The sequence below is a fragment of the Protobothrops mucrosquamatus genome, unplaced genomic scaffold (genome assembly GCF_001527695.2).
Source record: "Protobothrops mucrosquamatus isolate PMUCROS unplaced genomic scaffold, P.Mucros_1.0 scaffold281, whole genome shotgun sequence".
Classification (NCBI taxonomy): domain Eukaryota; kingdom Metazoa; phylum Chordata; class Lepidosauria; order Squamata; family Viperidae; genus Protobothrops; species Protobothrops mucrosquamatus.
The window spans coordinates 442,970-460,105 of record NW_015386625.1 but is presented as its reverse complement, the minus strand read 5'-3'; the positions used below and the strand labels follow the sequence as shown (position 1 = coordinate 460,105).

General features: G+C 38.7%; 1 protein-coding gene across 1 annotated transcript in view; it reads left to right on the top strand.

Annotated features, from left to right (window-relative positions):
* The first annotated feature begins 82 nt into the window (after positions 1-82).
* VAT1L (vesicle amine transport 1 like) overlaps positions 83-17,136 on the top strand; it is a 37,147-nt gene continuing 20,093 nt past the window's right edge. The window contains exons 1-5 of the mRNA XM_015814758.1: positions 83-176; positions 231-357; positions 7,393-7,522; positions 12,828-13,043; positions 15,174-15,316. Coding sequence (XP_015670244.1) covers positions 83-176; positions 231-357; positions 7,393-7,522; positions 12,828-13,043; positions 15,174-15,316 — 710 coding nt within the window. The remainder of the gene's footprint in view (positions 177-230; positions 358-7,392; positions 7,523-12,827; positions 13,044-15,173; positions 15,317-17,136) is intronic.

The window sequence follows — 17,136 nt, the reverse complement described above, 5'->3', positions numbered from 1 at the left end:
CCGGCGCGCGCGCGCCCCCGTCCTCTTAAACGCGGCTCTCCAGCCCCTCCGCCTTCCTTCCTTCTGCCGCCGGAGCAGCGCCATGGCCAAGGAAGGAGCCGGGAAAGCCGAGGAGACGGAGCAGATGATCGAGAAGGAGGCGCCCGAAGGCGGCGGCGGCGGCGGCGGCAACGGCGGCCTCGGCGGCATCAGCGGCGAAGGCAACAGCGGCGGCGGCAGCCCCCCAAAAGCCGGGGATGCTAAGGAGATGCGAGCCGTGGTGCTCTCCGCCTTCGGGGGCCTGAACAAGCTCCGGGTGTCTAAAAAAGTGATGCCGGAGCCTCAGGAAGGAGAGCTGAAGATCCGCGTGAAAGCCTGGTCCAGTATTCTGGCTTATTATTAATTATTAATAATTATTATTTTATTATTAGTATTATTATTATCATCATCATCATCATCATCATCATCATTATTATTATTATTATTTTAGTATTATTATTATTATTTTAGTATTATTAGTATTAGTATTATTAGTATTAGTATTACTAGTATTAGTATTACTAGTATTAATATTATTAGTATTAATATTATTAGTATTAATATTATTATTAGTAGTATTAGTATTAGTATTAGCATTATTAGTATTATTATTACTAGTATTATTAGTAGTAGTAGTATTAGTATTAGTAGTATTAGTATTAGTAGTATTAGTATTAGTAGTAGTATTATTCGGGTTAGCCAGCGGTCGTCTGGAAGCATCTTCCATCCTTTGCGTCTCTCTCTTTGGATTTGATAGGCAAACGGGGGGCTGGGGGGAGAGATTGGAGACTCTTCAGCTCCAGTGTAGTGAATGAGTAAGACAAGAACGGGTTGGTCCCATCCCCCCCACCCCAAAAAAAGAACCCTCCCCCCCATCCCCGTTTCATTCTCCAGCGACTTTTGCAAAGTTCCAGCTCAATCTCCGGGGTAGGGGAGGGGGACGGTGAATTCGGTAGGGAGGTCCCCCCACCACCACTACCACCTTTGTCCTTTGCAATGGATGCCTGCCTTAACCATCACGGAGAAAAAAGCCTTTTTTAAAATAAATAAATAAATAAAATTTAAAAAAACAACAACCCACCTCTCTCCAAACAAACAAACAAACAAACTGGGGCCTGTTCCCAAGTTACGGAGCATTTGGTTAGAAGAACAGCCTTTGACTCAGCAGCAAATGCAGCTCTGCCCGTTAAGTCATGGTTGGTAGGAAAATGTGCATGAGATTGCAGGCAAAAATGACTTATCTTTTTTCCCCCTTTCTCCCTCTTTTCATTTCTCTTCCTCTTTTCATCTCTCTCTCTCTCTCTCTCTCTCTCTCTCTCTCTCTCTCTCTCTCTCTCTCTCGATAATGGGGTGACGGTGAATCTTAAGAAAAAAAGTGAATCATTTTGGCCATGTTTTTTTCCAAAGGACCCAGTGTATTAAAAACCCTTTCAAGGTTGTTGTTTTTTTTTAACCTATCTGTGTATCAGGAAGCCTTTTCCAAGGGGAACAATATTTGGGGCTGTTTTGGTCTTGTTCTGGCACCCTTCACATTTCTCTTACATCTGTGACCCCGTCTCCGTCCCCCCTCTTTGCTATATGTGGATGTTGACTCTGCTAGATCGGGACTGATTGCCTTTGATTCTGATAGCCTCAATTTCTTTCCTTTGGTCAAGCTCATTAATAAATCCTCTTTTCCCCAGCGGGTCCCCTGCTCTACACTTAATCCCTGTTTTTCCCTCCTAGCTAACTATTTTTCCCCTGGAAATTCTCTATTGGAAAGATGCTGATGACGGTTAGACGTAGAGCTACTACAGACTGGAATTATTCAAGGGCCATAAAACTTGAGATATGGAGAGCAAACTGGGTAACATGTTGGCTTGGGATTTCTAAAAGTGAGCAGTAGAAAATCAGAAAGAATGAGGAAGCAGGCTTGTAAAGCCAATGCTGGCTTGCATGCCTCTTCTTGACCGCCTTTGCTTACTTGAAGGAAATGCACCTATTTAAGCAAACCGTAACTCATTGTGAGGCTGAAGGTAAGGTCCTTGAGTCGTGCTTGACTCCTGATGACTACCTGGGCAGAAACATGCAGTTTTTATGGGGGCAATATGGGAATGGTTTCCCAGTATCTTCTTCCTGATTATTTTAATCTACTCTGTGACCCTGAAATTCCCTAGGATAGCTAACTAACTAATTGTTCCTCTCTAGTTAATAGTTAAGTTCAGTGCTGCTTAGATTCCCAGCCCAAAGTTAAGTTGTTGTCATCTACTGAAAATACAATATTTTTGTGTCTAACTTGGCTCAACCCAAACTATCTGGATATGCAGTTTTGGCAGGAGGCAACCATCATTTGGTATTGCCTCCTTCTAGGATGTTCTGACAGTTTCCTCCTTTAGCTGTTTTTCTGTAGAAGTCTCCCATCCAGGGACTAACCAGGCCCAACGCTGCTTAGCTTCTGAGCTGACAAAAAGTAGGTCAAGGGTGGATTGTGTTGCTTAGTTTCTTCTGAAAGTATGTGACTGTATGAACTTAAACGTATTGTTAGCAAGAAGTCATGGGACTAATCCTGTTGGAACATTTTTGTTTCTTTTCCAGTAAAAATAAATAAAATTAAAAGAGATTAGAGTAGGACACCATACGCTTGTGCACACAATCTTTCTCCCGCTTTAAATTGTTGGTCTTAACTGCTTTTAACATCTTGGAGGTTTTGATGTTATGTTTGTTGTTAAATCAGCAGGATTTATTTACTTCTGCTCCACAAGGCCATTCCAAACAATGAGGATAATTGGAAGGAAAGAGAACTAGGAAGTGGCACATAAAAAAGCGATTTAGAATTAACCACCAAGCCATCTCTTCCATCTTCCTGTTCCATAATCAAACTGCCTTCTCCTAATGATGGGAATTTGCTCTGGCAGTCAAATCTTTACTATAGTCCTAGACTAGCATACGGAAGGTGGGGTACAAACAATGATTTTTACAAAATAAAAAAAATTAAACTTACATAAAATTAAAAAAAACAAAAATATATTTTTAAAAAGCCTATATATGTTTGTTTCTCTTTCTGTGTGTGTGTGTGTGTGTATACACACACACGTATACACACACACTTATACACACACACACAAACACACATATATATATAATGCGTACACACAAAAATCTAAAATATACAGAGGAGTAAAAACATTAGATAAATACATAAAAGGTTAATATATCATATATATATATATATACTGTATATATAAATGTATCACAATACAGAACAAAAAATATTTGAGGGATTTTAAGCGCTGTTGACAATATTGTGTTATGGAAACATTATTCTCTACAACCAGCAGAGAAATATCCAATTCTCCTGTGCGCCCCTGATATTTATACAAAAATGGTGAAATGAGGCTATAGGTCAGTGGTCTTCAAACTTGGCCCTTTTATGACTTGTGGACTTCAACGTCCAGAATTCCACAAGTCATAAAAGGGCCAAGTTTGAAGACCCCTGCTATATGTTCTTCCCGTGGCACTATCCTATAGATCAAAAGCAGAGATGTAGGAATTATTCGGTAATCATATAATCATAGATTATAGTACTATTTGATCTGTAGCATGCATATAGTATGTATGCTACACTTTTAGTTAGGTGCATGTTTCAAAGAACAGTCGAAAAGTTAATTCACTCTGCCAAGCTTTGGGGGAACTGTGGCCAGGTAAGGCTGAGCTGAGTCCTAGAAGCCCTACCCAATTTGGGCCCTGGTTAAAAACATGTTGGGAAGTCACAAGCTTATTGAGAGGCTCCAATTTAAAGGATCTGTTAGTAGAATGACCATGAGGTGGAGAACATTCAGCTCTTTATGAAGTTACAGATTTTTCAAAGTAATACTGTATGCAGAGAAGTGATTCAAAATGTCCTCCTCTCAAGGCTGAGTTTCAGAAGCTAAAAGACATCCCTGGAGCTTAAGTAGGAAATTCATCAGTGACTTGAACATCTCTGATACTCAGTCCAAATATCCTTTTCAATCCAAGGGTAAAGACAGTGGTGGATATGGGTGAGAAAGACTGATCTATTATTTAAAACATTTCACACAATTGAAAAATGAAATTTCCCATCTAGACCATCCGTGCATTAAATGTCCACATGCATCAGATGTCCACAGAATTTGGAGCCGCAGCTCCTGACATCATTGGTCTATCCTGATAGCAAATATAACTCTGTACAATATAACCTTGCATTGGCATCCATGCTAAAATGAAATTCCAGTCGAGAAGCACTCATGGATGAATGAATATTGATGCTCTGGCAGTATAAAGGTGCAGTGCAGATTTGGTATGAGGAAGGTATGTGAAGCATTTTCCAATGGAGTTCGGGAATAGAAATATCTCCTGTGTGCCACCAGGTCAGAACATCACATTTCTGCCCTCCAAGTGTGGCTCCTGTTACACAAAGTCCTGGCATTTTATAGGAAGAAGAAAAAAAAAATCAAGGTGAAATGCTGCAGTGCTTATTTTAGAAGACTTTAACCTTGAAAGAAAGCATTATGGCTTGGGGTGGTGGGAACAATGATTTGTATTGCTAAGGACCAGGCATACATTGGGTCTGGTTGCTTATTTTAAATCTGCCTAGTTGTACTGATTCCCTAGAATTCTAGAATCCTCACTCGAAGTGTGAATAATTAGCTCAAATCATATATTTAACACATTTTGCAAAGAGCCAGTTCCGAAGAAGAAGAAGAAGAAGAAGAAGAAGAAGAAGAAGAAGAAGAAGAAGAAGAAGAAGAAGAAGAAGAAGAAGAAGAAGAAGAAGAAGAAGAAGAAGAAGAAGAAGAAGAAGAGGAGGAGGAGGAGGAGGAGGAGGAGGAGGAGGAGGAGGCAGCCAACAGCAAGAACAATGGACCAACAATAAGTGTGTCATTGAAAAGGTTGAAGGACCAAGCTGGGGACAGGTCATCTTGGAGAAAATCAGCCTATGGTGCTAACCTAGTGGCATATAATCAATCAATGATCATGGATTATGGGCAGTGAGATCCAAAACACTTGGAATGTATAGTTTGCCTACCCTGGGGTAGAGAGGTGAACGCAATCTGATCTTGGATTGTGTTAAATTTCATTCTGCTTTACAAATGGTAGCTGGCTGTCTTTCTCTAGTATATATTCTGGCTCCATTCCATTGCTTTGCTGCACAGTGGACTTGTCCTGCCTTATATTCCTTCCTATTCCTATTCAGTTCATTATAAAATATATTTCCGCAACGCTAAGCATCATATTACTGTTTACCCAAGTCTTATGTTTGAAAAAAAAAAAAGCAGTGAGCAATGGGTTAGAGAAGAGTTTCGTTCTTCTCCTTTTTACTGTAATGCACATCTGATTCAATAATATGCCAAGAGTTGTCTGTTTCACCATCTCAGCATTTTATAGATTGGAGTCAGCCATTAAGAGTATTTCCTTTCTTTCTGCTAAAAAAATGTTAATAGGACTGAGAGTAAAAGCATAGCGAGAGAAAAAGAGTCTAACTGGAATGTAGGAAATCTTTAAAAAGCACACCAATAAAAAAAGAACGAGACAGCATTCACCAGTTTGAAGCCATTTTCAGCAAATTAGGCTTAAGTACCCAAAGAATAACATTTTTGTCTTTCAGTGAAACAAACAGCTTAGCTTCATTAAAAATCAACAACCTCCAATGCTGGGAGTAACCATTATCTTATTTCCACTAACATGTTTAAAGGGAATTGAAAGTCTGAAGGATAGAATTTGTTGTTGTTCCATTGTGACCCCATGGACAATGTTCCTCCAGGTCTTGCTGTCCGCTACCATCTTTTGGCATCCATTTAAGCTCACGCCTACTGCTTAGAAAAGATCTTTACAGCATCAGAATTTCCTTTCACCACCAGATGCATCCACAGCTGAGTGTCCTTTCGGCTTTGGCCCAGTCGCTTCACTCTTTCTGGTGCTACTAGTACTAGCCCTCTGCTCTTCCCCAGTAGCATATGTGATCCACTGGAGAAGGAAATGGCAACCCACTCCAGTATCTTTGCCATGAAAACCCCATGGACAGTACCAAAAGGCAAAAAGATATGACGCTGGAAGATGAAGGATAGAATGGGGTTATTCAAATAGCTTTGGCCAAAATCCTACACAGTTTCGTAGGTTGCCACCAGTGTTTTAGATGGTGTATAGGTATAATCCAGAAACCCAGGGAAGCTGTTGTAACAAGGAAGTATGGTAGTCCTCAATTTATGACCACAATCTTGGTCTTCCATTACTAAGAAAGACAGTCCAATGAGTTGCATCTCATTTAACCTTTTTTGCCACTATTGCTAAGCAAATCATGGCAGTTATTAAGTGTTATCGTGCCATTAAACAAGTCTGGCTTCCCCCATTGATTTTGCTTGTTGTTACAAATAGTGATCACATGATCACAGGCCAGTTGCCAACAAGTGCCCCAATTTTGATCGTGCGATCATGCAGTGATTGTTGAAAACTTGGCATAAGTCACTTTTTCTCAGTATTGTCATAACTTTGAATAGAATAGAAGTAAGTCGAGGACTATCTGGAATGGGCTCATTGATAACCACATTTGATTAATAGCTCATGGATTAGCTTACACCACCTTTTTGAAAGATTTGGGAGCATGGAAAACAATCAGATGAAAGTAACCCGTAATTTCTGGGAAAGGAATGTTACATTTCAGTTTTTAGCTGTATGCTATTTTAATATAGAGTAGCTTCCTTAAAAATTAAATTGTTTGCAATCTCCCCTGTACTTGGTGGAAAACTGAACCGATTCAGTTGGTTGTGAAGTCCTTAATATTTTAATCCCACTGTTTTCCAAAGCAGCATAAACAAAAGTGGATTTTAACTGTAGGTGATTTTGAAGATATAGAAAGTCAAAACCTTCCCTGTCTTCAGGTTTTGGACTCTTTCCTTTGGGGAAAAAAAACTGTTAGAAAGTCATGTACATTGAATGAGATTTATCACTCAATCTGTTGTTGCTATGTTGCCTGTTTCTTTGAGGTTAAGTTCTTAAAACTTCAAAGATAACATGCTGGGGTTTTTTTGGGGGGGGGGTTGAGGTTAATCAACAAAAGGACAATGTGTATTTTTAACCAGAAATAGACAATGTCTATTTTTAACCAGAAATTATTTTGTGTTACTTGGAGAAGACCAAGAGAAGGAAAGAATGTAATTTGAGGTTTTCTTAGGAGTATCCCAAAAGATGAGTAGCGAATTCAGCTTGGGGGAAGGGGAATGAAAAGAAATCTCATAGAAAGAGCATTTGGGGTTGGTAACTAAAACATGGTTGTAAATGGCATCATAGGAGTTTATTCAATGTCACTTTGGTTGTGTTGATCAGCTACCTTCGAATGGAGGCCTTCATATCTTCCCTTCTCATTTTCTTTCCTTACAGTGGCTTAAATTTTATTGATCTGATGGTTCGTCAGGGGAACATTGATAATCCACCCAAAACACCACTTATACCTGGATTTGAATGCTCTGGAATTGTAGAAGCTCTGGGTGACAATGTGAAAGGTTATGAGGTAATATGATGGTGCTTGAGAACAAAACAATATATCCATAAATTATGATAAACCAGTGGTTCTCAACCTGTGGTCCGCAGATCCTTGGGAGGGGGCACAATGTCATCAGAGGGGGTCCATAAAGGCTGGAAGAAATGTTATGATTTAAGTCTTGAGTTAGGTCTTGGGGGTCCGTGGCCATGGTCCATGGCCACAAAATGTATTTAATGGAGGGTCTGTGGTTAAGAAAAAATTAAGAACCACTGTGATAAACCATAACATGGCCTGTTTGGGTTTTATTATAAATGTGATGCATGTACCTACTTATCATTGCTTTGTGTTGTGTGTGGATCAGGTTATTGTAGGTTTAAGTATCCTGGCACACTACAGTGTCAGAACTCTGCCCAAGTGTTGAATGCTAAAGTATTGTGAATCAGTACCTCTTGATAAGGATGTAGTGGAATCCCCAAAATGGAACAAATCAATTAACCAGATACTGTATTAGTGAATTTCAAATGGTGGTAGAACATTTGATGATTAAATGGTCTTCTTCATACCTCAGATTGAACCATAAGATGGTTTGTTTGCTTTGGGATTAGAATTACATATCCCTATTCCAATTTGTGTTCTATAGCTACCAGGAGACTGGTTTTTAAAATGGCGGGTTAGAAATATGTCTAAATATAACAGCTATATAACTATATATAAATAGAGCAAATGTGCAGCAGCAGTGAAACAGAAGCAATTTTAAAATGCTAGCGTCATAACACAATTCTCTCTTTAAAAAAAAAACCAAAATTCACATTAGGAATGCTATTGTTGATGTAGCCAATAGGAGAAGTACTGCAGAAACAAACAGATCATCATCATCATCATCCCTTAATGTCAATAGTTATGCTTGGTTCTAATAGAATATAGACACCTGGAGGAAAACTGAATAGAATGAAAAGGAGAATCAAATAGGGAGAAGTTCTTAGTATGAAATACGAAAAGCCAACATGCTATAAAAGTAGGTCTCAAATTTATAACCCACCAAGTCATTTTCTGGGGGAGGGGGGGCAAGATACTTAAAGGAAGGAGTGCAGTGTGCAGGTCTCAGCTGACAAGGACTTACCACAGTGGACAATAGCATTCACTGGGTTCATCCAAGACTGGCCAAGTTAGCCTTGCTCCCTCTTCTTCCAAGGACACCTCAAGTAGATAGATGCCTGCTTAGGGGAGGTGATGTCAGGATCCATAGACCCCATGCAGGCAGATGCTCAACCTCTGGTAGGAATTAGAAGGAAATGTCCCATCTGGAATTTGAGGGATTCACATTAAGCAGGGTTCCTTGCTTGCTTCTACATAGCCATCAGCTTCAATGGTCCCAGCTGCTCTTCACACAAGAACCAGCCCAGTCATCCCTGCTGTCCAAGTGGCTTATATAAAATAACCCCAAATGTAGTTACGGTTCATAGTAAACTTCATCTATTTAATATATGTATGCTTACCACCCTTACTTTCTTCATTCTTGACTCACTAGAGGTTTCATTGTTAAGGCCTTTGGGCTTTTGAGCTAGTCTCGAATAACATTCAGGGCAAGCTGAGTTTGAGATTTAAGCTGGAAAGGAAAAGCAATAATTTCTTTGGGGCCCTAAATCTGTTTTTCTTCCAAAATACAGTGAGAAATAACCCAGGGCTATTCAGACAATCAGACGATAACTGCATTTACCTCTGTGCAGACTGCAGTCAAGACAGTAACTTATGAATTGTTAAACTGTCTACTATATCACCCTTAGTATTTGGCACATATAAATTTTACTTGTCTTACTGAACAAGAGGCTGCAGACTTTCTCCTAAAAAAAATTAAAGGGCGGCAAATCTTTAAAATATTACCAACTTCTCAGCAGTAACTATAGATTGTAGAATTTCAATGGTGCCCTCTTTTTTATTATTTATTGTTTCAAGATTGGCTTACCATGTACTCTTATATTTTATAGCATACTTGTGTTTTATTGATCTGGGACCATAATCAGTAAACATAACTAGCCAATCTGTGAATGGAGTAGCCTTCTGCCCCAGCTGTCATTCAATGCCTGCATCCATCCCATATTCTCAAAATTTCCCATGTGCTTCTAACCATCAACCATATTCTCAAAATTTCCCATGTGCTTCTAACCATCAAAGATTGGGGTTCTAGAAAGAGCTCACTGCAATTTGCTTGTTTGTGGCTTAGCGTGTTTTGTCCCAAAAGGCAACGGTTTTTTTCCATGAAAACATTTCGCTTCTCATCCAAGGACCTTCTTCAGTTCAGCCCAGAACTGAAGAAGTTTCTTGGATGGCAAATGAAATGTTTTCAAGGAAGAAAAACTAAGAAAGTCCAGTTGCCTTCTGAAAAAGCATCTTTGGGACAACCATGACTTGGATTACTGAGAATCTCCCTAAACACATGTTTTTGTAAACTCAGTCAACTGTAGTTAAACTCAATCAGCTATAGTTGATGCTTCTTAAGCCAAATAGACTTTAACATGTTGGGTAAACAAACTAGTACAGTATATCCATTCGACTGAAGAAACAAATGAATGCCCACTAGTTATGATTGCCAGAAATTTGACTCCAAATCTGCAATTCATCAGCCAGTTGAATGAGTTTGTTTCCACTTCTTTGGAGGAGGGGGCCGTAACTGAGATATTCAACTTAATTCTAAGCTTTCACCCATTGTATGCAAATACGGTATAATTTTTTATTGGTTTGTTAATAATGAAAGAAAACAGGTAAACCATTTTGTTTCATGTAAAAATTCTGCTTTTTTTGCTGGTGGGGAAGAAGAGGTAGAAAAATGGACATGTCATCCTGTTTCAGTAGCATTTTACAAGTTTGTAATCTTTTCTGTATCCCAAGGCAGTTGAAATGTGGCACTACTCAAGATGCTATAAATGTTTCCGTGCTATAAACCTCTCAACCCAGCCCCACACACAGCCTTTGAATGAAGAGTAGCTGGGCTCTAAAAGGGCGCAATAGAATTTGATCAAGATCGAAAAGCACCGTTTCAAAATAAATTAATACGTGGGAGATAAAAGGAGAGGTGCTAGCCATTTCATTTTCTCATTTTGAAAGGTCATCCCCCAAAAGACATGCAGAGCTAATAGAATATGAGATGATCTATGATGGGAGATATAATCACTGATGGAGCATTTAACAGCCTTTAACATTTAATAGATGTCTTCTTTGAAAACAGAAGATAGGCTTTGCACCTGGTGGCGTCTCTTTCAGTTCCCAGTATTGCTAGTTTATGAAAAGAATATTCAATATTATTAAAAAAACATATCCAAGTCAGCCTACTTTGTAATAATAATGATGATAAAGTTGGAAGGGACCTTGGAGGTCTTCTAGTCCAACCCCCTGCTCAGGCAGGAAAGCCTATACCATTTCGGACAAATGGCTGTCCAGTCTCTTCTTAAAAGCTTCCAGTGTTGGCGCATTCACCGCTTCTGGAGGCAGGTTGTTCCACTGGTTATTTGTTCTAACTGTCAGGAAGTTTCTCCTTAGTTCTAGGTTGCTTCTCTCCTTGATCAGTTTCCATCCGTTGCTTCTTGTCCTGCCTCCAGGCGCTTTGGAAAATAGCTTGACTCCCTCTTCTTTGTGGCAGCCCCTGAGATACTGGAACACTGGTCCTGCCTTTTTTTTTTTTTAAATCATATTATGATAGTTGGTTGTCTTAATTCATCCTACAGACTCAGCTGTTTTATTTGTCCATTTGAATCATGCTATGGTGCTTCATGTATAATAGCAATGAAGATCCCCATCTTATCCAGATGTTGTTGGATTACAACTCCATCTCTTTAAATGAACATAGTAATGAGGGATGCTGGAAGCTAAAGTTGATTAAGGTCTGAACTTTATCAGGTGCAATTTTCTTGAACTTGAACAAAGTTCTTGAACTTTATCAAGTTCAAGTTAATGGACGGTGTCAATGGTCACTATTAATATTTTCTGTTTCACATCAGCCATTTCCCACCTGATAGACTCAAGGTTTATTGAAACCAAGAGTCTCAACTTCCTAAGCAAATCCCAAATTGCAACATGATTCAGTAAGATTGAGTAACCCAATAAAGAAATAAGCTCTCTTAAATATTTGTTTTTATTTATTAAATTTGTATGTTGCCCATCTTCTCTACCAAGAAATTCTGGGCAGTTTATAATGTCATAAATAACAGAATAAAACAATTATACGTAAGATTTAAACATCACCAGGAAAGCAAAACATTAAAATTAATATTAAAATGGATAAAAGAACCAATGCATAGATGGGGTGGAAGTAAAATCTTGTACTTGTCTACTAGCTATCTCCAAAATGGGATAGTCACATCCGGGCCCCAAGCCAGTTGTAAATATAACTATTAATATAAATTAATTAGATTAATATAATAAATTAATATAAATATGTAAGCTTACTTCTAAATAAGCATGGGTAGAACTGTACTCTACAGCTAGGCAACCTTTGAAGCATTGGATTGTATCTCACATTATGGCTGTGCCATAACACTGTATTTCTGCTTGCTCACTAGCAATTATTTCATTTGTTGTAATAATATACTTTTTGGAAGGAAAAAGTACCATGGGCCAAGCTAATTAAGTAACCAAAATAATTTTATTTCAGATGTGTTCATGTGAAGAATCAGATGACTGTAGGAAAAGTCTTGAACGGTTATCTATAAGAAAGTCAGCTTTGCAGTTTAATTTCATTTTTTTCTGGAAAGCTGTAATTTGTATTGAATAAAACTGCATTGAGTACTTGAACATGCTATATAGAACGATAGTATCCACTTTTAAAAATTGATTTTTGCTATTTTATATGTGAAAACAGTCTTCCTTTCCCTCTCCCCATGTTTTATTGTATGAATAATGAAATACGAGCAAGGTAAGGAATGGATTCCTTCTTTAAAAACTATCAAAAGAAGCTGATAAAGTTGAATGTACTGTAGGCAGAAGACTGCAAAGATACACATGTTGCCATCTGAATCAAACAGTGTTCTCTAAAGCACAATTCAGCATAGTGATGCAGCTTATACATGAATTTAATTCCACAGATATTAAGAATGCCAGGAAGGGGTGGATTTACAATCACTGTTAAATACTTTTATGCCCTCCCCATATGTGGTTGTAGCCCTAATTATGCCCACAGTGACTCTCACCTGCCCTCCCCGTATGTGGTTGTAGCCCTAATCACTGGATGTTACAGTCACCAAGGAATAACTGCCAATGTCTGAAACCAGCATTTTGTGGGTAACTCTGAGGATTATCCAGAAGACTGTAATCCGATTGTGTTTCTTTCAAATGGTTTCAGATTGGAGACAGAGTCATGGCCTTTACCAACTACAACGCCTGGGCTGAGGTTGTGTGCACACCCGTTGACTTTGTGTACAAAATTCCCGACGACATAAGCTTCTCCGAAGCGGCTGCTTTTCCTATGAACTTTGTAACTGCATACATGATGCTCTTCGAAGTTGCCAACTTGCGAGCAGGCATGTCAGTGCTGGTTCATTCTGCAGGGGGCGGAGTGGTAAGTGTCACTTCTGTCCTATAAAGAATTACAACTTTGATTGTCAGTATTAATAATTGCTGCTGTTGTGGATTGTGCAGTTCCATCTTCTTATAAATTGAGAGGGCTAGATGTCAAAAAAAACACAACAACACCTCACATAAATGTCTTTCCTGCTCAAACGAAAGTGTCTTCAAGGGGGTTACGTCATGTAAATAGAGGAAAAAGATACACAAATTTAAATTTAAATTTTACTCTAAGTAGGATTGGATTTAAAATGTAGCAGTTACTGGAATTCAGTCCACTTACCCGATTTTGTGTACTTTCATGCCATGAAAGTAATGAAATTTTTCTCTCAAGCCCAGTTTGTTGAAAGAAAAATGGCTCCTTGACCAAGAAAGTCTATAATGACTTCCTTTCAGAATAAAATAGTCTGTATAATCTGAGAAGAAGAAGAATTATTGGCTTGTGAAATCTGGCTTCTAATTTGTGGCTATTGGAATGAATATTGAGAGATGGGTACATTAAAACTGAGAAAGAGGAATAGGAGCTTCCAAAAGTGAACATATATGGACTTTCCATGTAGAAATAGAGATACTTAGTTGAGTAGGTTTTGGAATAATCTTAGCAGGATCTTATGAAAAATCTTTTTTAAAGGAGAGATTCAGTGATATGTCACATTTTCTTGAAGAGGAAGTGCTTTGGAAAAGAAAGATGTAAGCTTTACCTAGGCCAAAATCTTGATCATATAAGTTACAAACTGCCTAACAAAGACAATACAATAATTGCCATAGCCAACATTTCCTTTATACTCTTGTTCATGTTGAATGATTACTCCTGAGTCATTGCTACTAACTGTTTGGAATGTATAATCTCATGATATTATAACTCAGCATAAACAAAGAAATATTTTTATTTTTCTCAAATACTTTCTTCCTCCTACTATCCCACCCCACCTGCAAAAAACCCACCCAAACGCAGACCATTCAAATCATTTGAAGCTAGGAAAAAAAAACTGAGTGCAAGAGAACTTCGGAAGGAGTTACTGAACTCCACAGGAGCCACTACTATTTGCAAATAACACTATGCAGTCATGTAATTAATAACAAACAGTTGCAAAAAGCTGGAGACTCCCACACTAGCTCATGGTAGGAAAAATATCTGCAGCAGTACAATTCGAAACAATGATTGCCTATAAAGCTGGTTTATAAAAAAATGCAAGGGAGTAGGCATTGGACCTAGCCCCAAGAGAGCGATTTGAAGGCTTGTGTGGATAACATATTCCAGGGCTTTAATGTCTAGCGGGAGGAGGACAGCCAAAGTGCCCCATTTATTTTCAAATGTCATGAGCATTCTTGAGCCATTAACAAAAACAATGGAAGTCCTGTAGCTCAAGAATCTTGGACTTCGTTTTGCATTAATAAAAAGTTCCCTGTCATTGTTTCAAGTACTCCAAACATTCCAGGAGCACATGATCTCTTGCACTATCAAAAGGGTGGGAAGTCTTTTATAGTCTTGGATGAACTGATTTAGGGAGAGCTCTCCATTGGTTGCTTAGATGGGTGAATGGTACGGCCATTCCTTTTGGGAGGAATGCAGCTTCTTCAGCAGGGTTTTGTTTTTTTTTAATTGTTCACTGGACATGAAAGCATTGGAGGCATGGCCTAGATTCCAAAGAAGCAGTTATAAGGGTTTTTTTTTTTAATTTTATTTTAAAGAGGAAAAAGCCTTACAAAAACAAATTCTTAGCATCCCTTGCCTATTTCAGCTGATTCTGAGTTTTGGCTATTCCAGTGCCATTTCTGTAATTCCAAAACATCTTTGTAACATTCTCCTATGTGCGCCCACATTTGTTCTCAGATCTTCCGCGCAAAAACATACTGTTTTTCAAAATTTCTTTTATCTAAACACAGTTTACAAGTAACTTTGGAAAAAAATAGTTCAAGAATTGCAAGCAGTGCTAACATAATATTGCCCAACAGTGACATACAGTATAACATTGCATAAGGTAGCATTGCTTTTGAGGGGTAGGTAAATAAATAACATATTTTCAGGTCAATTGTTGGCAGAGAGCCGATTACAGGGGATCGGTGATGAACGATAAACACATTTGATCTATCCATGCAACTAATATACAAAATGTATTTGTAGGGACAAGCTATTGCTCAACTCTGCTCAACAGTCCCCAATGTTACTGTCTTTGGAACGGCTTCTTCCTTCAAGCATGAGGCCATCAAAGAGTCTGTCACCTACCTGTTTGACCGAAATATGGATTATGTCCAAGAAGTTAAAAAGTAAGTGAGCGAGTTTGCATTTTACTTGATAGGGGAAATTGTTAATGAGAACAGTAAGAAGCTAATGGGAGGTGACAAGTAAGTTAATTTTGGGAAATAATTTTATTGTTCTATTGAAAATGGTCTCTTAGAGTAAAAGATGGAAGAGTCTCACAATCTTCTTTTTTTTTTGGCAACTCCTAGATTGTATTTCTAGATAATGATGATGTGACCAGCTATCAATGGGAAATGAAATGTTAGGAGGTCTCCAATAGGCTTATCACATGAAAATACTGAAGATAGAACTAAGGAGACATTTCCTGACAGTTAGAACAATTAATCATTCAAATTCTGCCTCCAGAAGTTGTGGATGGTCCAACATTGGAAGGTTTTAAGAAGAGACTGGACAACCATTTGTCTGGAATGGTAATAGGGTTTCCTGCCTGAGCAGGGGGTTGGACTAGAAGTCCTCCAAGGTCCCTTTCAGTTCTGTTATTCTGTCATTATTCTGTTAATGTGATTATTTCCTTGTGCAAAATTCTCACAATCTTTCTTCTACATGTACAGAGATAGTATTCAGGGAATCCAGATGTGGGGGGGGGGAAGTTCTCCCTTCATCTATTTTTATGCATTTGTTTTTTAATAGATGTTTTTCTCTCCAGAATTGCATAGACCAATCCTTCTCCATTTTTTTTCCTGCAGCAAACTTATGAGGAAAGTTGGGCTGAGACTTTGAGTGGGTCAAAGTCCCTACTCAACCAGAGACTTGAACTTAGGTTTTCCTTGGGCATGGTCCACCTTAATTTTTGTTTCATTGGCTGGCTTGGATTGGCATCCCAATAACATCTGTCTGCGTTGTTCTGTGGGTCACTCTCAGATAGCTATGAAACACATGTTTGAACAGAAGCCTACTTTCTCCTAAGTAATGCATAGCTGTAGTTAGGTAAGCATAGCATGCTTGTTTTGCTCTAATATAGTGTGTCAAACGCGGGCACCGTGTTTTGTACAGGAACATGGTTATGGCTAGTGACATCTGCAGGAAGCTTTCTCCTTTCATCAGTGTTTCACTGCAAGGCCTTGGCGCAAATATACAACCACGCTTGGAGAAAAAAGGCTGAGGTTGCATTGTATGCCTCATTTTGTCGTTCTTCTTCCCATCCCCCAGACATTGCTGGTTAGTCTTAGTCTTAGTCCACTGTGTGTACTTAATCAGAGTTCTAGCTTGTTTAACAAACAGTGGTGCAATAGAATCTGCCTAACCCTAAAATATGGACATTTTCCTGCCTTTGTTCCTTATAAAGTTATTCTGCCTCTCCGGGTAAGTGGGTAGAAACTGGAATCCAGCAGCAGGATCTGAGTAGCACTTATTTTCTTATTAGAGCCTCATTTGTTCTCTTGAAGAGCAAATACATTATTATGTATAGTTATAGATGCAAAAGAAAAGGTTTTGACCCCCCCTCCCTCCTTTTCTTTGCTTTCATCTTTTTTTTTTTTAAGAGTAGGTTAGTCAGCAGGCTTTTGTAAAAGAAAAGTGATCAAAAGAAATGCTATTAGATAGCACTCCTCAGCAATTGCTCAGGGCACAGGCAAAAATAGTAATAATGATGATGATAGTCTTGGCTCGTAACACACCAGATATAAGAAGAAGGAAGGGTGGATAATTGATGTGGCAATAGCAGGAGGCAGTAGAAGAGAAAGAATTGGAGAAGAGAAGATCACAAAGTAACAATCTCAGTGATTATTAGCACACTGGGTGGCATACTTACAGAATCTGTGCATTGACATTCTGGTTTTCTTGAGCAAACAGACCATGGTTTGCAAGAACCGAGTGTGCTCAGTTT